The 23,155-nt window shown below is 36.3% G+C and overlaps 1 protein-coding gene across 1 annotated transcript; it reads left to right on the top strand.

Annotated features, from left to right (window-relative positions):
* Positions 231 to 21,489, top strand: PLSCR5 (phospholipid scramblase family member 5). Its single transcript, XM_018049157.1, is given in 8 exon segments — positions 231 to 398; positions 5,666 to 5,829; positions 10,843 to 10,885; positions 11,910 to 12,059; positions 12,062 to 12,129; positions 14,135 to 14,296; positions 18,053 to 18,214; positions 21,330 to 21,489. Coding segments are annotated over 8 exon segments (801 nt in total). The 5' UTR covers positions 231 to 385; the 3' UTR covers positions 21,369 to 21,489.

Raw genomic sequence — 23,155 nt, forward strand, 5'->3', positions numbered from 1 at the left:
TCTGCTATAGCAGTGAGGGGAAAAATACATATTTCAAGAAATAATTTTTAAACATTAAGGGGAAATAAGGCCCTTAAAAATAAGTATTGCATTATTTTCCTTCCTGGGTTTTTATTCTTTTCCCATTAGTCCTTCAGCCACCAAGTGGGATGATGGTTTGTGAGTAGTGTTTATTTTTGATGATAGCTTTGTCTCCCCCTGTTGTTCAAAATGATAAAACACAGCACTCCAGAAGCTACGAGGCTCTCCCTTCCCCTGGTGTTCGTAAGCTGACAAGAAGCAGACACCCTCTGAAGTTCTATGCCTGCTGTGTTTCTCTTTGCTGCAACAAGAAGAGCCTTTCTTTTAACCTGGCTGCCTTTGGATCAGTGACTCAGACATATTCATGGCCTCTAAAGGTAAGAGTAAATATAGGCAGCTAATAATATTTCCCTTATGACTGAAAATATAGGTTGTAAGGTTTTACAATCAGTGAGATTGATACTTTAAAACCTGTCATTTAGTTCTTTGGAACTTCGAAGTTTTTAACTTTCAATGCCAAAGAGCATGTTGCATTAAATAAATTTTAAAAAAACCCACTCTATCTAAAAGAATCCAAAAGTTAAGATGTAAACAATATTTTTGTTATCATAAATATAAACCTAGTGACTTAATGAGAAAAGTTGCAGAGAAAAATTTAGAATGGGAATATTTAATGCCAAACACAAGTTGATATTTCTAGTTAAAAGAGATTGGTAGAAAACTTTTCACATATAAGTTAAAAGTGTTATAGTCCAATATTTTAAAATTTCCTATCTGCTATTTAAAATATGTGATACAGCCATTTATTATAGAGAATTAAATGTGTGTTCTCAGGAGATCCTAGTAAATTTAATGGACTAGAAGCAAATATTTCTGAACAACGAGGCAAAAATCTTTGAAAATTTATTTGATGGTAAATTATATATAAAAACTAAACAGAAACTAATTTAGGCAGACAGATTAGTTAAAGACTTTGGGAGGGGGGACTGGTAAATTCTCTTCACATCCCTGAAAATGTAAATCTCATTAGTGCTGTCTCCCTTAAAGAACTTTTCAGAAGAAAAGGGATATGCTGCTTTTGGGTAATGAGTTGCAATCTCACTAAAAACACTTGTGAAATGATATAAAAATGAAATTATAATGTGTTTTCATTCCATTATCAAAAGAAGCCATTAAACTCTAGGCTCTAATGAACAGTTTTATCATGAAGAATTGTGATCAGTATAATTGGTGGAAACCTTTTAACCTAATTACAAATAGGATTAACAGAGTCCACCAATTTAAAATATCCTAAATTAAATTAATGATCCACATCAGAGAAATATGTACACTTATTTACTTCCTTTGTCAAAACACACTTAGGCTGCTTTTTAACTTGAAACAAAGGAAGTATTTTTTTTTTTCACTTTTTGTCACTGTACACTAGTCTCTGAGTATCACTGGGAAAGTTCAAGCAAATTGTAAAATATAGACATGAAACTTCAAAATCATGAATTTTAATATATGTGTCTCATTTTTATATTTGAAGACAAAATCTTGGCACGTTCTTTCCTTCATTTAAGACACTAAGACTCAGTCCGAAACATTTCATCACTTTATCAAGTAAGAGTTACAGCAACAACTGTAGCCTGTAAGGTAAAGAGTTGCAGAGGATGTGAAATATTTATAAGCTAGTTATACATTTTTAAAAGAGTAGATAGAAATTCAAAGCCAGATAGAAATTCAAAGGAGTTTCTTCTTCAACTGGTGGTCGTAGTCTTTGAAGAAACTTGTGACTAGAAAGCAATATTATGATCAAAATATGATTAATCTACCAAAAAAAGCAGTGATGTTCAGTAATGATAAGGGCTCAAGACTAAACTTTAGAGGTAAAATTTTAAGTAGAAAACTAACACTGTGTCTGCAACCCAGTCAAAATATTTAACAGATAAAGTGGGTAAAATATTTATGAGAAGACCCTATAGAACTTAAAAGAAGTGAAAAATGAAATTTCCTTTTGAATTAGGAATCTTGTTTCAGGGGGCAAGTCACTTCATCATATTTTTGTGGAGTTTATTCAAATAGATTTAAAGACATTATTTATACTGTCATGATGTCCTCTGGCATATTAATCTGTATTGGCAGTTAGCATTTTCCCAGGGAATACAGGCATTTGCAGGCAGTTCCATCAGCACCACTAAATCAAAGGATAGTCTGGGCATTGGATACCATTAGAACTGAAGAAATATTTCTGTGGTCTGAAGTCCCCTAGTCTAGTATAAACAAACACAATTTATGAACACGTTTGTCTCAAACTTAAAGTTTGAGAAAAACAGGCATTCCCAGGATGATCTAAACTGAACAGAAGCTTCAGTTTAGATCTTCAAAGGCTCTGCTGATCCAATGTAAGCCGAAATCCCAGGAGAGCAAGCAAGTGATCTCAGAATGGTGTTCTCAGCAGTGTCTGACTGAGCCTCTACTTGCTAATAAAGACTTTGGACGTGATCTGGGCCATGGTGCATTAACGCCTTGAAATCTAAAGACCTATGTGAGGAATGTAGAACCAGTTGCCACACATTCAGTAACCCACCACATTCTGTCACAGCAAAATAATTTACAAGATAAAATTGGAGTAATTTGCTAATCTTTTTAACAGTAAAACTGACAAAAGATAATCTAATAAACTTTTATCACTTGTTATTAGAAATTAATCCCTATGTGCATATATATATATATATATAAATTTTTTACCAATTGAAGGATAATGTGTGTACAGTTAAGTGCATAAAAGGCACCATACTTAAGCTCTGTGATTTTTAAAATCAGGATGCACTTGTGTAGCCACTACCCAATATCAAAATATAAAATATTTCTGGCAGCTCATAAAGGTCCCTTACTATTCAATAGCCATATACTTCCATTTCTGAGATGAAACACTATTCTGAATTTTATTATTTTAAACTAGTGTTCCCCAGATCACAATTTTGTCTCTGTTCCTCTGAAAGTCAATAACAACAGTGCTTTGGGCACTACTGCCAATGAAAGGATGTGTGTACCCTTTTATTATTTTCCAGGTGCTATTGCTGTGGCATTCGCTCTTCTCCCACTGACACAGGGTTACATAGTCTCCCTCTCAGTCTTCTCAGCTACTCACTCTTGAGGAGAGGTTCCCATTCAGGCCCCTTTCCCTAGAGCAAGAGGAATTCTGAAGCCTATATCCTTGGTGTCTATCCCAAATCTGAGAGAAGTTCAGGATGGGGGACATTAGGGAAGCAAATTGCTATAATACTGTCAGTATGGGGGTCTATTTTCATGGGGCCAAATGACAAGTTTGTTTCCATTCAGTCACACCCCTAAAGCATGTCCAAATTCTAAATGTCACAAACTAGCATAATCTTAGAGATCCATTTTGTCTACTCTCACAACCTTATGGTTAAATAAATAATTGGACCATCTGGCAATTAATGTCCCTCATTAACATCAAATGTACACATGACCTTAATGAGCCAATTGTTCCTAGTAACAGTTTATGTTAGTGTCCAAAGGACCACACCTTGGAGCCTATATTCGTTCACCATTTTTTTTTAAATCTCTCTCAAGTGCTGATACAGGATATGTTTGGGAAACAATGAATGAAGAGGAATGAATACTATTCAAAAGAAAATCAGTCCTTTCTTCAAATTTACTCTTTAGAGGTTTAAAAGATTCAGAATAATACTGCCCCTCAACAGACACTCACACAAATTACATGGACTTGGGTGTCAGTGCTTAAGAGAGACCATTTAAATCTACTGTGAATTATAAAGCTGTTACTCCGATTTTAGTATAAGTACAATGACTGCTCATCCAAATCCTTGTGCAGCTGTCATAAATATCTTCCTCCTATTAATCCAGAACCAGTTTTCCTTGTCCTTCCCATTCATAGGTCTTCAAAACGGTCTATGTTTATTGTTCATTGTTGTTCAGTCGCTGAGTCTTGTCTGAGTCTTTACGACCCCGTGAACTGCAGCATGCCAGGCTTCCCTGCCCTTCACTATCTCCCAGAATTTGCTCAAACTCATGTTCATTGTGTTGACGATGCATCTCACCATCTCATCCACTAAGTTACTTTTCTTCATAATGGCTCCTCTGATATTTGAAAACACCTATCATGAACCTTGCTCTACACATACATACACTCAATCTAAAATAGCAACATGTAAATGAAATGAATGCACATGTGAGATGTCTGACAATTTGACTTGATAAAGATGAGAAATGAGAACACAGAAAGTCTTGAAAAAATTAATGGTATCTAATGAGGAAGAGAGTCAAAGTGGTCATGTGAGAAGAAAAGGGAAAAATAATAGTAGAAAGGTAATAAAGTATATTTTTAATGAAAAAGAAGAATTTTGCATGTACCACTTATAGGTCATATACATAATATCACATGGGCTCCAGACTAATGCAGGATAAATAGTAAATTTCCAAATTTCAATCTAATAGATATCTACCTAAGAGACAATGAAAATAGTAACAATTTTACCTGGCAATAATATAGAAAACAGGTGATTATTTGAAAAATCAAAGCCAAACATTTTAGAATTTTCTAATTATTTTATCTTTTATAATGTTGGATGAGCTACAAAGGGATTTACACTGTCAAAAAAGATTTTGGATGCATATTGAGAAATCACAGCTAAATTTAGATATTACATTGCCCTTAAGAATCTCATAAATTAGTTTCAAACATTCTCATTAGTTCTCAATGTATATATTGTCAGTCCCGCAGCATTAGTTTACCTGGGAACTTACTAGAACTGCAAATTCTCAAGCTCCATCCCCACTCCATCCACTGAATCAGAAATTCTGGAGTGAGCCCAGCAATGTGTGTTTTACTAAGCCCTCCAACATGGTTTATTGGTCTTCCCAGGTTACACTAGAGGTAAAGAAGAATGCAGAAGACATAAGAGACGCAGGTTCAATCCCTGGGTTGGGAAGGTCCCCTGGATAAGGAAATGGCAACCCACTCCCTTAACTGGCAAAACCCATGGACAGAGGAGACTGGTGGTCTATAGTCCATGGGGTCACAAAGAGCTAGACACGACTAACAACTTAGAGGCAGGCCAGGTGGTTCTGCTGCAGGCTAAAGTACAAGAACCACTGAATTAAATCTATGCATAGTGGAATGACTGATGAAAAGAGACAAAATAATCTTGGATATTATGAGGCAACTTCATAATATTTGAGGAAGGGAGAATATACTCAAAAATCATTAAGTATGATTCAAAACTTATGTCTAAGGTCATCCTTTTATGAGTAGAGAATGCCTAGTTTCTTTGGTCATTGATTTTCCATTTGTAGTTTATAATCTTTCAGTTCTTTGAATAGAAGTTTCACTGGCTTTCAAAATACATGTTTTCTAAAATGATTTATTTTGCCCAAATTATCCAACTTTTCCTCACCACTACATTCCTTTTTCTCTGGCTTCAAGATGAGGTGGTGGTGACAGTGAATATAGAAAATGAAGGAAGGGGCACTGAAGGGAGAGGCTGGGAGATACTGAGGTGAGAGGCTAGGTGGGAGGTACTCTACCTTGTGAATTAGGCAGGAGGAAATATTATAAGACAGACTAAATAAAATGGCCTACATTTACATATCGGCTGGAACTGTCATTCTCTTGCAGATGCACAGAACCAAAGAAGCAGAGGTCCGCCTGGCTTTCTTCCGGGAGCTTCAGACCCAGACCATGGTCTTCACATCTTACCTTCCAATCCAGGGGACCGAGTATGGCAGCGGGGTCCCCCTCCACCAGGGAATCTCCCTCCTGGTCTAGAATATTTAAGCCAGGTGCTTTTATGTCTATATTTCTACAAAGTTTTTTTTCCCTTTAAGACAAATACAAACTTGGTTTCTTCCCCTCCAATCAAGACTAAAAACTTCAGCAAATAACTTATTGAAGTGAGAAAAGCATTATACAATCTGTCTTTTACTTATTTCTATTACTTGGCAAGAAACTTTTGCCTTCTTTTATAACCACTTCTATTTTCCTCATTTACCTGACACTGAGAGAAGACTAAACATTTTCAATTGAGCTGTTTAGCATCTTATCCTTCTTCTCCTCATTGCTCAAGGTGTCAGCAAATTTAAATCCTAGAGGAACTGTCTAATACTTCTAGTCACCTACAGTTATTTAATTAAAGGATATTAATTGAGTACCTTATAATTAATTAAGTGCCTTATAATCAAAGCACTTAATGGTATAAAACCTAGTCCCTCTCACCCAAACATTCTGCAACCTCTTTGGCAAAGACAAAAAATGTTGACAAAAAATGCAAGGCTGGGTAATAGAGCCAGAGAAACACATACTTTTAATTTGGACAGGTGTACAGAGAAGAGACGGTTTCCTTGGTGGCTCAGGGGTAAAGAATCCACCTGCAATGCAGGAGACACAGGTTCAATCCCTGGATCAGGAAGATCCCCTGTGGAAGGAAATGGCAACCCACTCCAGTATTCTTGCCTGGGAAATCCCATGGACAGAGGAGCTGCCTGTGCTACAGTCCAAGGGGTCGCAAACAGCTGGACAACACTTAGTGATTAAACAATATAAGAGAAGAGAAAGATTGCTAAAGATCAAAGTACTCAGGAGAGACTTTCTCAATGAGTTGAGAGCTTAACATCGTCAACTGAATCTCAAAAAGTGGATGGAAATCCAAGAGAAATCAAGCTATCAAGTTAGCATTACTGTCTTCTGATACTGTTGCCATTTCTGAGCTAATTTGCTTGAAAGATCATATTACTATAGTCACTGTTCTAGTCATTGGAGAGTAAGCAGTGATTCAAGCCTTATAATAAATCAGTCAAGAAATATCATCTGAATTTTATGGCACATAAGTTGCAATTGATACTTGTATATATTACTGATGCTTTTATATTTATCCTACACACGATTAGAAATACACTTACACTAATATTGAGATGTCAGCACATGTGCTGCAATTTTCAGCTTGTTTGGCACTCTTTCTAACTATAAAGTCTATCTCTTTTATCAAAATCAAATCTCTGTGTTAATTCCCTTAAGGTGCAAGAGATTTCTGTTATGCCTGATAGGGTTTAAGCTGCACACAGCATATGTTCCTGGGAAAATGTTTATAATTGCAGATGCCTTCTCCAGAAACCCACTGGCAGACAAATGTACTTTAGAGACTGGAGAGCTCAGGGAGATATGTAAAAGAGCTGGAAAAGCTAAGCTACCATCTTCCATCTGCAGAAAGGATCAGCTGTAATAGCTGACTAGAGTTGATTAACTGCTGCAAGCTGTTTGGGAATGTTGTCAGACAAGGTTTTGCCAAGTATAAAAGTGATATACCAGTGCCAGAGGGCTGGGGTTTGATGATCACATATGGCCATCACATATTCTTCTTCCATCCATGAACGATGACATACCCAGAGCCAGATGCTTGACATGAACACACTTTTTTTTCATATTTGATAGAGATATGAGCCCACTGGCTTCAGTTCTAAAACAAAGTCAATTTTCCAAATGTATACCTTTGGTACTCTTTTTCAGAAAACAAAAATATTTCACAAATTGGTGGGTATTTTCCTTCAAAGGGAATGGATTTTATAGTCTTTATACTAAAAGAACACATTTGCTTTAAAGCAGTGCATACAGAACAGGATGAATAAGCACTTAAAAAGTTTAATACTTCCAGTTTGAGAAACATAGATATATGAAGAATTTTGTGAGCTTTTATCTAAAAACCACAATAAAATTATGAATATTTGAAAATAGTGTATGCTTCAATAAATAAACAGGAAAATATTCAATAAAAATGCTTCCAAATTAAAATCTCAATGTAAATATTTAAAAAATCACGTACTTTTTTAATTATGATTATCCAGTAACTATTGATAATCATGTTTTCACTAACAAATTGAAAATAAACTCCCAGGTGGAAGGGGATATGTGTGTCTGTGTATGTGTTTATATACACATACATATAAAAATATTTGTATAATGTATATATTTACATATGTATGTGTATACATGTATGTTGTTCATGTATTATAGATTGTCTTAAGTCACATCAGTCATGTCTGACTCTTTGTGACTGCATGGAAAGTAGCCCGCCAGGTTCCTCTGTCCATGGAATTCTCCAGGCAAGAATACTGGAGTGGGTTGCCATTTCCTTCTCCAGGGAATCTTCCCAACCCAGGGATCAAACTATATTCATTACAAGTTAAATTAACATATTCATTATAGTCAATAATATTTTATCCTATAAGCATCAAAGGATGACTTTTATTTAGTCACCTACAGATCAGAGTACTCAGTTAAAATTTATAAAGGCACATGTAAGATTCCATTTATTTTGAAGTACTGGGTTGACCAAAAGTTTCTTATGGGTTTTTCTGTGACATCTTATGGAAAAATCCAAAGGAACTTTTCAGCCAACCCAATACATATATTAAATGGAATCACTGATACCTGTCAACCTGATAAATTATACATATGGATTATACATACATTTCCAAGGCTGTCATTTGGTGTCCATTCTGAAGCTTTCTTACTGTAGGAGTGCTCTGCTTGTCTAACACCTGAATACAGGATGTAATCTGTTTAAGGTTTCCACCAATTCCTGGTCCATCAATTAATAGCAAAAGATGAAAACGGCTCTTTTGGATCACAGTTTATAAGTGGCCCAGGGCACTTACAGGAAACTAGAAGAACAACCAAAACCAGGACCCTCATATCCAGGAGGTTTGTCCACAGAGAGAGATCACATTCGAGGTTATTAGAGAGAATGGGTGAGTATACGAGTAAATAGGGAGGAAAGGTACTCAGAAGTTCCACAGTGTCACTTAAGAATTGTTTCTCCCAGTCCCTAAGATTAGTTAAGTTATGCAGGTACAGCAGAGTAGAGAGCAAGCTGAAATCCATGGTATCACTGCCTGGGTTCATATCCCAGTCTAACCACTTACAAGCTCTATGATCTTGAGCAAAACCACTTTCTTTCTCTGGGATTGTTTCCTCACATGTCACATGTAATGATAACCTGTTCTCTGATGTGTGTGAGGACTAAGTCAGACACTATGTCAAATATCTAGCACAGTGATTACCTCAAGGTAGTCATTAAATAAACAACCACTATTATTAGATGTTAGAGATGTACATTGATCCTTTTCAACCAATAGTCTCTAAAGTTCAGGGCTGAAACTTGATCCATGACATAAATAGTCAAAGTTCCTAAACTCAAACCTTACTTTCACACCCCAAAACTTCTTCTCCATCTCTAAGTTACGCCTACGTAGTGGGGGAAAACAAAGTGTTAGTCACTTAGTCGTGTCCAACTCTTCAATACCCCATGAACTATAGCCCACCAGGCTACAGTCCATGGAATTCTCCAGGTAAGAATACTGAAATGGGTAGCCATTCCCTTCTCCAGGGGATCATCCCCACCCAGGGATCAAACCTGGGTGTCCCTCATTACAGGCAGATACTTTACCATTTGAACCCACATAAATCCACTGCTAAATAATTGTGCATGTCCTTTCTCTTCTGTCAACCTGCCTTTTTCCTCCAAAGAGAAAAACAGAACTAACAACACTACATGACAAAGACACATTCCTATTTCTTAAAGCTTTAGTCGTAGTTGTTTAAATATGCTCTAGAATATCTTATATCATAAATTATTTTTGTAAAAAATATGTCTGTGAATCTTGGAAAGGAGGGCATATGTACACTCTTATCAATAATAAGAAGAAATGATACTAGTTTTTACCTCTACCTCAGGATATACAAGAAGAATGAAGGAAATAAGATAATATTTTCAGGGTTTGTGATTGCCCAATCAATTCCAAATGTTAACAATTACTACATTTATTTGAAAGTTATCAGTGAGTTTGTTAATGTGAAAGGAAAATAAAGTGAAAATTTTAAGGCAAAATAGAAAATGAAGCATTCAAAAAGGCAATAATCAGCACTGTATTCAGTGTTCATGATTTTACCTTAGTGAATCTTTAAGTGCTGAATATGAAAATTAAAATATACACAGATAAAATTTATTCTAAGAACATATTTTAAATATTTCCTTTAAAAAACCATTTGTATTGTATTCTATTTAACACAGTCATGTCTCAGCTACCTGCGACTAATTTATCTCTGTAAATTAACTTCATTTCTAATTGCATAGGCAAGTTTTAATGTGTCATGCATTTAGAAGCTAACTCTTTTCTGCTTAAACTGGTATTTTGTTGACAGGATTTATGGATTTTTTTCCCTTAGTTCAAATAAAAGTGTGACTGAAAAAAGAAATTAAAGACTAGCCTTTCTCAGCTTTAACAGACTTTTCATCCCAATCAGGAGTGAGTTGCTACACAACAGAGTGAAAGTAGAGTTAAGGCTGAGAGGAGAGGCCAAGCGAGCAGACCATTACTGTTTGTATCCTCTGGGTTCATTTTTTTTAAAGAAAGAGAGAGTAAGAAGTTTAAAACCTTATAGGCATTCTTATTCAGCAACTGTTTAAAAATATTCTCAAGGGTATTGGTATAATTTCCAAGAGCTATCTTATTACCACAGGAAAAACACAGAGCTAACCACAGTTCCTATTCTTATTCAGAGCAATTTTGCTTTGAAATTTTCAAGGTTCTTGTAATTTTTATTTGAGTAAAAACCAAGTTAGCTTTTATTTTTCCCTTCATTATAAAATGTGAGTTGTTTTCCACCATTTTCCGCACAGAGAACATGAAAAACACCTAATTTCATGTAGTCCAGTAAACAGGTTAATAGTAATAGCTGCAAAGGTTTTCAAAGACCTGTGATGTAATACTTTTTATTTCCTTCATGTCATCTTTTAACAGTTAGACCTGATAATTATACACCAGCAGGTGGAGCTTCTTGGAAGTAAGTACATTCTGTGATTATTAAAATTGTTAAACTAAGTATTTTATAAAATTAAATGTTTAGGATAGAATTAAATCAAAAAGAGCACTAGGTCTATTTTTTTCTGGGAAAGGTTTCTCTTTTTTTAATTTATTTTTTAATTGAGGGATAATTGCTTTACAGAATTGTGTTGTTTTTTTATCAAACACCAACATGAATCAGCCATAGGTATACATATGTCCCCTCCCTCTTGGACCTCTCTCCCACTGAAAGTAAAATTATTAGTCTGATATAGATAAGCCTAAGAGCATAAAACTCTCCAAATCTTTGATGATATTGTCATTAGGAATGTAACATTATTTTTAATCTTAAAGTAATAAACACTATTTGGTCATTTCCATGGCTGCTAATAATTTAAATTTTCTTAACAATTTCAGACATGGAAATTGAGGCTGAGACCAACAAAAAACCATCAAAATAAAGTTCTATTGTTTTATCATACTGTCAGTGATTCATCAAAAACCAAATCACTTAACAGGGCACAAATTTATAATGATGAATACTCAAATTACTTGAGTATGTTTGTCCTTAATATTCTAGATAATGCCTAAAGTATGTCAAAATTGAAATAAATAGATAGCATGAAGCTGTAGATATAGTACCAGATAGATTTTTAGACAGAATCATTAGTATCACTGTGAGTTGTCCCAGTAAATTCTATAACAATGACAGAATAATTTGAGAACTATCCTTCTTTAGAGCATTGCTTCCCTAGTTGAAAAGTACTGCAAGTGTCCAAGTAGGTCATATAACTGGAATCAAAATTTATCAATTGCACAGCTCTGTTCACAGAGTCTACTTTGATTTCTATGGCTAAATCCTCAAAATTTAGAGTACAGAAATAGATTTGTCTGAAGAAGATACCATGTACTTAATAACTAATCAGTCATGCTGCTTTCTTCTAATAACACTATCATTTTTACTCATATAAAGGTTTGATAGTAAGCAGTAGCATGATTTTGATAATTTTTTTTTGCTCCATCAGTGATACTAGGCACTGAGACCGCCAACAAATATGAGATTAAAAACAGCTTGGGACAAAGAATATACTTTGCAGCGGAGGAAAGCATCTGCTTCAACCGTACTTTCTGTTCCACTCTGCGATCATGCATTCTGAAGATCACCGATAACTCAGGTCAGAGGTGATTACAGTCAACAGACCCTTGCGGTGTAACAGCTGCTGGTGCCCTTGCTACCTACAAGAGGTTAGTCACTGACCTGGGTGTGCTTTTATTTTCCACAGTTGGAAAGGTAAGCAATTATTTCTTTAATAAATGACATTCAGCTGGTAATAAAAGGCCATTAACCTTTCAATCGGTTGGATTAGAATGCTGCTCCTTTAAGATCAGAACAGTTTAAGGATTTGGTGATTCACTAATATTTTTTTTTTTCCATTTCCAATGAAAAACTATAGTGGCTTCTGTGGTGTTAATTTGGAAAGACAGCTCATGCATCATGTAAATGAGACACATCCTCCTGAATCTCTGTATTGGCTATGTAATATCTGTAAGTTCCACCACTAAGCAGATCTATTCTTCATCTTCTCATTGGTACAAAGTTCAGGGAGTGCTGAGTGATACTAAACTCTCCTAAAGGAATCTCTTGGGTCAGTAATATTTTTAGAACAGAATCTCATGTTCCATTTACCCATTTATGACAAACTTCAAGGTTCAGCAAAGACTATGTTAGTCTTCTAGAGGGAATCATTTGATTATTATATTTTAATATATAATAGATTTTCATACCTTTTAGTAAATCTATAGTAATAACTTTTATGGACATGATGCAGTTAAGTTTATGTGGAATATATACTTTGATCTCTTTGATACCAGGAACCTCTAAGTGAGAAGAAATAGATTTTACTTTCTACATTTTGCAGTGGAGGAAACTGAGGCTTAGAGGTGCCTCACCTATGATCTCACATCTGGAATATATCATAAGAGGGATTTGATCCAGATATCTGTCTTCAAACCCATTTCTTTATTGAGGACCAGTGTATAAATACTCTACTTAGCACAATGGAAAGTAAATATTAATATGGAACTCTCCTTAAGTAGAGAAGTTTCTAACAATATATGTTGAAGCTAATTCTGCAACTCTTTACAGGCAATTATCTGGTCAAGTGATAGGATTGCTAAGGTACTCAAATTCTTGCAGCCCAAGAATTTTTATTCTTCTACTGGGGATATTCAATATCTAATATGCCCCAAGATGCTAAAGTCAGTATAACCCAGAATATACACCCATTATAACATTTCTGACAGTTAATCCCATCACAGAAATTAAACATAAGATGCATCCTAATACTGATTAGTATATTTTTAATTTGGTTGAAATCAAATCAATTACTTTAGAAGTGATCCTAGAACAAATCTATGTAATTCTAAGAAGTCTTGTTGAAAATACCTTTGTCTGTCCAAAAACACTACAGACATGCACATAAAACTATGAACCTAACAAATAAGAAAAGACAAAAGGAAATCAGATGATGAAGAGTTGGCTTGATTTAAAAGCAAACAGTATTCATCATTTTCACCCACTTCCAGCATATTTTATTAATACAAAGTATTTGAATTGGCTAAAGAAATATGTTTAAATACAGCATTATGGATAATTAAGAAATTAGGGGGATGAATGATAATGGGGCAAAATACTAGTCAGCTCTGAAAATGCAAATGATATTCTTTTAATGCTTTGGACAAAATGAAACAGAAATCACATTGGTGTGTAACAATTGTAACTCTGCAAGAAGCATTTGTTAGCACAGAGAGGCTGAAGTTGACAAATAGAAGAGGAAAAAAAATTATAAGAATCGAGAAGCGAGGCTTAAAAATAGATGTGTGCTGTGACAACAACCAAGAGGGGATAAATATGAAGTATATTATAAGAAACAACTTCAATGCTTGGCCAACTATTGTACTTGGAACAAACATGGCAAAGAAGCCAGTATCCCAGGGTCAGAAGACAGGCCTGGGGTAGGTTTTCCTTAGGGAATGAAGATCAAAGACATGGACTTTTAGTGGATCATGAGGAACACATATCTATACAGTGAATTTCGTTCTTTCTAAAAATTATTTTAAAAATCCAGTATAGCATAGAAGCAGATATTTAGAATCTTTTATATACTGTTTAGAAGTAAGCAGACATTATGATAAAATTAAAATACAATAACCTTAGGAAATTTTATTTTATTATTATCTCTTCCTACAGTTAGAAATCCAAGCCCCTCCTGGTTCTATAGTTGGTTATGTTGCACAGAAGTGGGACCCCTTTCTGCCTAAATTCACAATCCAAAATGCAAACAAAGAAGATATTTTGAAAATTGTTGGTCCTTGTGCAACATGTGGCTGTTTTGGCGATGTGGATTTTGAGGTACGAGTGACAAATGAAGGACTATTTCACTTAGGTCCTGATTTTTTGCAACATAATCCAATTTTTTAAATGTACAAATCATGAAATATTTCTGAAATAAATTCAGAAAATAATATATTGGTGAAATAATGGAATAAGTAATATTGTACATGCCAAAAATAACTCATAAATCCAGAGACATAAGTTCACGAATATTTTTTTAGAACATACTACAAAAATTTGATGTATGTGGAATTACAGCACCTATGGTATAAAGCAAATATATTTAGTTAGAATCACTGAAATTACATCTTCTTTCCTATATCCCTGGTGGTAGCATATCCCAATTCTGATCTCAAGAGCACACTCCATTAAAATATCATTAATTTAAAAGCTATGTAAATAAGACTTGCTAACTTCATTTTGTACAACAGTCTATTCTCATATAAACATATGTGTGTAAATCAGAAAACAGTAAGTACTTGCAGATTCAGTGTGCAAGAATATGAAATATCTTAACAGCTTTGTTCAGTCACTAGGTGGTTTCTGACGCTTTGCGACACCGTGAACTGCAGCATGCCAGGTTTCCGTATCACCTTCACGATCTCCCAGTTCAGTTCAGTTCGGTTCAGTCGCTCAGTCGTGTCCGACTCTTTGCCACCCCATGAATCGCAGCACGCCAGGCCTCCCTGTTCATCACCATCTCCCGGAGTTCACTCAGACTCACATCCATCGAGTCCGTGATGCCATCCAGCCATCTCATCCTCGGTCGTCCCCTTCTCCTCCTGCCCCCAATCCCTCCCAGCATCAGACTCTTTTCCAATGAGTCAATTCTCCGCATGAGGTGCCCGAAGTACTGGAGCTTCAGCTTTAGCATCATTCCTTCCAAAGAAATTCCAGGGTTGATCTCCTTCAGAATGGACTGGTTGGATCTCCTTGCAGTCCAAGGGAACCACAAGAGTCTTCTCCAACACCACAGTTCAAAAGCATCAATTCTTCGGAGCTCAGCCTTCTTCACAGTCCAACTCTCACATCCATACATGACCACAGGAAAAACCATAGTCGGTAAAGTAATGTCTCTGCTTTTGAATATATTATCTAGGTTGGTCATAACTTTTTTTCCAAGGAGTAAGCGTCTTTTAATTTCATGGCTGCAGTCACCATCTGCAGTAATTTTGGAGCCCCAAAAAATTAGTCTGACACTGTTTCTACTGTTTCCCTATCTATTTCCCATGAAGTGATGGGACCAGATGCCATGATCTTTGTTTTCTGAATGTTGAGCTTTAAGCCAACTTTTTCACTCTCCTCTTTCACTTTCTGCCATAAGGGTGGTGTCCTCTGCATATCTGAGGTTATTGATATTTCTCCCGGTGATCTTGATTCCAGCTTGTGTTTGCTCAAATTCACATCCATTGAGTCTGTAATGCTATCTAACCATCTCATCCTCTGCTGCCCTCTTTTCCTTTTTCCTTAATGGTTTTTCCTAGAAATAAATCTTAGAGGAATAAAGTATGTATTTCCTTTTTGTTTATTCACTCTAGTCATTCATGTATATCTCATTTAAGACATTAAGTTTACAGGATTTCAGGGAACACAACTCACCTAGAATACAATGTACATTTTACAAAATGGGCTGTCATAACTCCAAAAATTCTTGGCATAACTTTCCTAAGAGTAAAGAATAAAAATAAGCCCTATAATTGAGGAGTACTTAAGAGTTTTAATATTTATGGTATTGTTTTGTAGTTGCTAAGTCGTGTCCTACTCTTTGGCAAAGAGACTCCTCTGTCCATGGGATTCTCCACTCAAGAATACTGGAGTGGGTTGCCATTTCCTTTTCCAGGGGATCTTTCCGATCCAGGGATCAAACCACATCTCCTGCATTGGCAGGTGAATTCTTTACCACTGAGCCACCATAAATCCCATTTATGGTATAGAGATGACCTAAGTAACTTCCTTTATTTTCTATCTTCTACTTCCACACAGAAAGTGAAAAGTTTATATCACTTTAAACCTTTAAATGAGAAACAGGGCAAGCAAATGAATACTGGATAGTTTAATTCTAGATTCCTTCTAGTTGAAAAGAACTATAGACTTTTTCATGTCAAATTATTAGTCTGAATTTATGTGGTACACTAGTCAAGAGAAGTTTTTCAAATGAAAAATAGGACTTAGGTTAGTTATAAAGGAATGACCTTCTAAATGTCTGAGTATAACATAAAAATAAAATTAAGCAATAACTGATAATACCTTCAAGAGATGGGAATACCAGACCACCTGACCTGCCTCCTGAGAAATCTGTGTGCAGGTCAAGAAGCAACAGTTAGAACTGAACATGGAACAACAGACTGGTTCCAAATCAGGAAAGGAGCATCTCAAGGGTATATATTGTCACCCTGCTTATTTAACTTCTATGCAGAGTACATCATGAGAAATGCTGGAATGGATGAAGCACAAGCTGGAATCCAGATTGCTGGGAGAAATATCAATAACCTCAGATACACAGATGACACCACACTTATGGCAGAAAGTGAAGAACTAGAGCCTCTTAATGAAAGTGAAAGAGGAGTGAAAAAGTTGGCTTAAAACTCAACATTCAGAAAACGAAGATCATGGCATCTGGTCCCATCACTTCATGGCAAATAGATGGGGAAACAATGGAAACAGTGGCAGACTTTATTTTTTGGGACTCCAAAATCACTGCAGATGGTGATTGCAGCCATGAAATTAAAAGATGCTTGCTCCTAGGAAATAAAAGTTATGACCAACCTAGACAGCATATTAAAAAGCAGAGACATTACTTGGCCAACAAAGGTCCATCTAGTCAACGCTATGGCTTTTCCAGTAGTCATGTATGGATGTGAGAGTTGGACTATAAAGAAAGCTAAGCACCAAAGAATTGATGATTTTGAACTGCAGTGTTGGAGAAGACTCTTGAGAATCCCTTGGACTGCAAGGAGATCCAACCAGTCAAATCAGTCCTGAACTATTCACTGGAAGGACTGATGCTGAAGCTGAAACTCCAATATTTTGGCCACCTCATGTGAAGAACTGATTCATTGGAAAAGATCCTGATGCTGGAAAAGACTTGAAGGCGGGAGGAGAAGGGGATGACAGAGGATGAGATGGTTGAATGGCATCACTAACTCAATGGACGAGAGTCTGAGTAAACTCTGGGAGTTAGTGATGGACAGGGAGACCTGGCATGCTGCAGTCCATGGAGTTGCAAAGAGTCAGACACAACTGAGTGACTGAAATGAACTGATAATATTTAAGCAAATTAGCAATTATAAAATCTTAGCAATAAAAAATAAATTATACTTGGAAATTTATTTTATCTAAAAAATTTCCTCTAAAATCTTTCTCAAAAATATTTTCTTTCCTTTTTTGCATGAAGAATTCAGATTTAAAATGCGGACCTCAGGTAGAAGGATTATCATCATGGTTAGACTATGTAATTGAAACTATATACCTGCTGCCATCTTGTGGCAGTCCGGCCTTAATTACTTATTGAAGTTAAATTCTCAATCTGCATACAGAAAGGAGAATAAAAGAGATTACGATGGTTAAAAAAATGTCAGAAAAGCCAAATTCCTGAATAATAAACTTGAAAGTTAAATTTACAAACCTAAGATTATATAAAGGAATGATTGCCATTGAATTGTCATTTAAAGATGATGAATAAAATTATTCTTATATCTCATGAAGTAAACATGGAGAAATGTAAAATCATAGGTTTCACGTACACATTTACAGCCTCTTATTTTCTTTTCAAAGGTGAAGACCATTAATGAAAAACTTACAATTGGAAAGATTTCCAAGTACTGGTCAGGCTTCGTGAACGATGTTTTCACCAATGCTGACAACTTTGGGATTCATGTTCCTGCGGACCTCGATGTGACAGTCAAAGCAGCCATGATTGGTGCTTGCTTTCTCTTTGTAAGTGTGGTCTTAAAGACTGAGGTGGTTTATTTCTTTCCTTTTCGCTTGTCAGTTATTATAGAGCCATCCTGTTTCACATAGCTTTTACCCCACAGAGTCAGTTTTATACACGGAAGGCTAGTTTGTGGCCAACAGTGTTTAGAAGTCAGAATGTAACAGCTTGCATTCATATTGGGTAGCCTTCCTCCAGTGGCCCTCAGATCCCTCTTCTCAAGGATGGATTCCCTATCTACATCCTACTCATCATTTCTCAATATTTGAGTTAGCCTTCTCTTTCGACTTTCAACTTTTTCTTATTTTCACTTTCAGTGAAAAATATGTAAACACAAATAATCACATTATTTATCCTGGGTAAGGTTCAAGGTTGTTTAATTGCTTACCAAGGAGTCAGGTGATATTCAAAATGTGAAAAGTACAATTTTCTTGCCCTTCCAATAAGTACACAGGTACTTGAGTAAACAGAGATGAGTTAATATGTAGCAGTTTCTATTATTACAAAGATATGATGTCTTTGTCTTTTCTTCTCAATTTAACAATTTCATCAAAAACATTTTCTTCTAGATTGGTGATGAAAGAATAGAAGTCAAGTAATACTTGTGCCAAACCCTGACCTGATTTTCTCTGTTCCCCACTTTCCTTCTAATTTTTCCCTCATTGCTTACATTTTTCAGCTTTTGCAGTCAAAAAAGTTCATGGAATTTTAAAGTAAACCTTCATTCTTCCTCTCATGTTATTCTTCAAGGCTTTAGGATCCTAAATCTTACAGTTATGTTAATATGTGCTACTGTGGGCAAAAAATGTAGTCCTATACTTAGGCTCTTCTAGAGACATTTGAGAGTTATATTAACTAAAAATAATTCTTTGGTGATGGCACTCATAGATACTTAGAGTTTAATCAAAAATAAATATAGTAGCATTTTTTCTGACAGCAGCTTTAGAGAAATTATTTTAACTTATTGATTCCCTATCATGAGTAGAGGCAGAGTGAATATCAATACACAGAGTGCAAGGCTTTTATACTAAGCTGTCTCTTACTCTTAATTTCCATTTTCATCTATAAATGTAACCAAGTTCAGTCGATCTTTCCTGTCACCACATACAATTTTCATTTTTCCATTCTCCTTATCTGTTTGCTGCTAAGTCACTTCAGTCATGTCCGACTCTGTGCGATACCATAGACGGCAGCCCACCAGGCTCCCCAGTCCCTGGGATTCTCCAGGCAAGAACACCGGAGTGGATTGCCATTTCCTTCTCCAATGCGTGAAACTGAAAAGTGAAAGCGAAGTCACTCAGTCGTGTCTGACTCTTAGCGACCCCATGGACTGCAGCCTACCAGGCTCCTCCGTCCATGGGATTTTCCAGGCAAGAGTACTGGAGTGGGGTGCCATTGCCTTCTCCAAGGCTTTTAATTTGTCACTTCCTACTCCCTTCTATTTTTTGACCATTCTGCATTTTGACACCAAACATACCAATGGCACCCCACTCCAGTAAGTACTCTTGCCTGGAAAATCCCATGGAGGGAGGAGCCTGGTAGGCTGCAGTCCATGGGGTTGCTAAGAGTCGGATACGACTGAGCAATTTCACTTTCAATTTTCACTTTCATGCATTGGAGAAGGAAATGGCAACCCACTCCAGTGTTCTTGCCTGGAGAATCCCAGGGACTGAGGAGCCAGGTGGGCTGCCGTCTCTGAGGTCGCACAGAGTCGGACACGACTGAAGTGACTTAGCAGCAGCAGCTGCAGCATACCATGAACATAAACATACTCCCACCCTTTTCCCAAAGCCTTAATTTGGCCTTCTGGTTAGTCTCCTTATTTAATGTTTATATTAAAAATATATCACCTTTAATCTGCTCTGCTGCTGCTGCTATTTAGTTTCTAAATTATGACCAATTCTTTTGGATCCACCTGGGCTGTAGCCTGCCAGGCTCCTCTGTCCATGGGATTCCCAGGCAAGAATACTGGAGTGGGTTGACATTTTCTTCTCCAGGGAATCTTCCTGACCAAAGAATCAAACTTGTGTCTCCTGCTTGGCAGGCAGGTTCTTTACCACACTGAGCCACCAGGGAAGCCTTTAATCTGCCCTACATATATTTTATGTATTAATAACAAGCTGATGGAAAAATGCCAACAATTCCTTATCACTATAGCACTGATTGAAGTAACACCCCAATTATCTGGAAAGATAACTTTTTCACTCCAGGGTCTGAGAGAGAAACATACTCACTGAGACTATCAGACAGCATTCCATCCATTGCTTTTCTTTTCCTTTTCACCATAATATTATAAAATATCTGCACTTTGCTCTTGGCCAATATTGAAGAAGAAAATGGCAATCCACTCCAGTATTCTTGCCTGAATTCCATGGACAAAGGAGCCTGGCAGGCTACAGTCCATGGGGTCACAAAGAGTCAGATATAACTGAGTGACTATCACTCACCCTTGGCCAACATAGCTTTTAAAACAATTTGTCACCGAGAATTATGTTTTTAATTTGTAAATGCTGTCTCCATTTTATTACCTTGTGGTCAGAAATCTTTAGAAAGTTGCTGGTGGGAGGATATTCCCTGATCCAAACAGCAAAATTCACAAGTATTCACAAGTAATTTGGTCTTTTGTTTGAGACTGCTGCTGCTGCTGCTGCTAAGTCGCTTCGGTCGTGTCCGACTCTGTGCAACCACATAGATGGCAGCCCACCAGGCTCCGCTGTCCCTGGGGTTCTCCAGGCAAGAACACTGGAGTGGGTTGCCATTTCCTTCTCCGATGCATGAAAGTGAAAGTGAAAGTGAAGTTGTTCAGTTGTGTCTGACTCTTAGCGACCCCATGGACTGCAGCCCACCAGGCTCCTCCATCCATGGGATTTTCCAGGCAAGAGTACTGGAGTGGGTTGCCGTTGCCTTCTCCGTTCCAGGTTACTTAAACTCTGCTAATTAGATATGTGAGTGTCATGAAACTTAAACTTTCTGATTTTTCTCCTCCTGATAAATCACATGTTCCTGGAACACCACTGGGAAACATAATTGCCTTATATAATCAAAGCTTCCATGTAAGACTCTTGATCTTAATTGTTGGTTTTTTGTCAATTCACTCATATTCCATTTATTTATTTGTAGGATTTTATGTTCTTTGAACATTCACTGGCTGGATTATAACAAGCAAGATGACAAAAACAATAAAATATGCAGAATGTATTTCAGTAAGTAAAAGGCAAGTTTAAATGATCTCTTTCCCTTTGAAGAGGTCTATATTTGACGCTGTCTAATTCTTTTTCATTTTCTTTTAGAAATCCCCTGGGCTCTGGATTTCATTTCTGAATGGTTTGACTATTGGCTTTTTTCTCTTTTTGTAACAAAATGTTAATTACTATATTTATTAAAGCATAATGTAATGAAGCAATTATCTGCTTGTGAATGCATGATAACTAAAGACAAGATGACTGACCCTAGCACAGTGGTGCTTTGAGAGATTACCATTCTTTCTTTTTATCCTTTTGAAGTTATTGCATGGTAAGCATGAAAGATGAGAGCTAAGGCTTGCAGCATCACTGATGAAAATTCAATGTTTAGAGAGCACTTTGAAGTTTTTCTGATAGAAGGACTGGTTACTAATCAAAAGGACAGGGTTTCTAAAGTATTTTTTTTATAAGCAGTCTTTTCTGCTTTGTTTATTAATCTTCTTATAGTAGTGAGACATTTTTACATTATACTGAAAAAGCTAAAAGTTGGGTAAATAATAGGTTTAAAGATGAGACAGCAGATGAAATCAATTTGTTCTAGTGGCAAAAGGCACAGTTACATTCCATAAAAAAGGTAATATTTACAAATCAAAGTATGCTTTACATACATGTACGTGCTAGGGATATAAATAAGCATATTAATAAACTTCTAAGCTAGTAAAAGCAATGGTACAGAGCAGGAACTTTATCTATTTGCAGTAAAAGCTCAGTCAAAAAAGGAATCTAAGGCTCTGAAAAATAAACAGCCTCAGGCCTCAAGAACAAGCAGACAAAAACTAACAAAGCCTTACTACATGAGGCAAATACAGAAGTCAGGAAACACAGCCAATTCAATTAATACCTTCCATTTTAATGTTTTCAGAGTCTTCCAGACTTCTAGCCTAGTTGTCCATAAATTTCCAAAGCCCATAAAAAAGAGAAATTTTCTTTTTATGAATGTAACAGTCCTTCTCCCTTTCTCAAAATGAGGAACAATTTTGTTCTATGCAAAACATCATGTAAACTCTACTTTAGAATTACACAAATACGATCCAAATTTCTATCTACATATAAAGATGTTTGGGGAAACTCTAGATAACACCCCACTTCGTAAAGAGATGTGTTCCAAGCATCTGTTACTAAGTTAGTTGTTTGGAATCTGTCATCTAGCTATAAAATTGTATATGGTAGCTAAGTTCCCTAAATAGCCCACACATTATCTATTTAGTTCTGGGTTCTGGATTAAGAGCTTTAGGTTATGTAAGATGGAAAGAAAAAGAGTCTCTCCCATTTTCTGGTTCAGTTTCCTTTAGCATTCTTCATTCTTGTTGTTGTTCAGTCGTTCAGTCATGTCCAACGCTTTGTGACCCCATGCTACTTTGCACCTTACCTGAGTCTCCCTCCCAAACCCAAAGGGCATACAGGAACTATGTAATTGCCTCAAGCAAGCACCAGTGACCAACTTGTGAGGAAGATCATCCTGCTTATTTAACGTATACGCAGAGTACATCATGAGAAATGCTGGGCTAGAGGAAGCACAAGCTGAAATCAAGATTGCCGGGAAAAATATCAGTAACCTCAGACATGCAGATGACACCACCCTTATGGCAGAAAGTGAAGAAGAATTAAAGAGCTACTCAATGAAAGTGAAAGAGGAGAGTGAAAAAGTTGGCTTAAAGCTCAACATTCATAAAACTAGGATCACGGCATCTGGTCCTATCACTT

Source organism: Capra hircus, chromosome 1, assembly GCF_001704415.2.
Source record: "Capra hircus breed San Clemente chromosome 1, ASM170441v1, whole genome shotgun sequence".
Lineage (NCBI taxonomy): Eukaryota > Metazoa > Chordata > Mammalia > Artiodactyla > Bovidae > Capra > Capra hircus.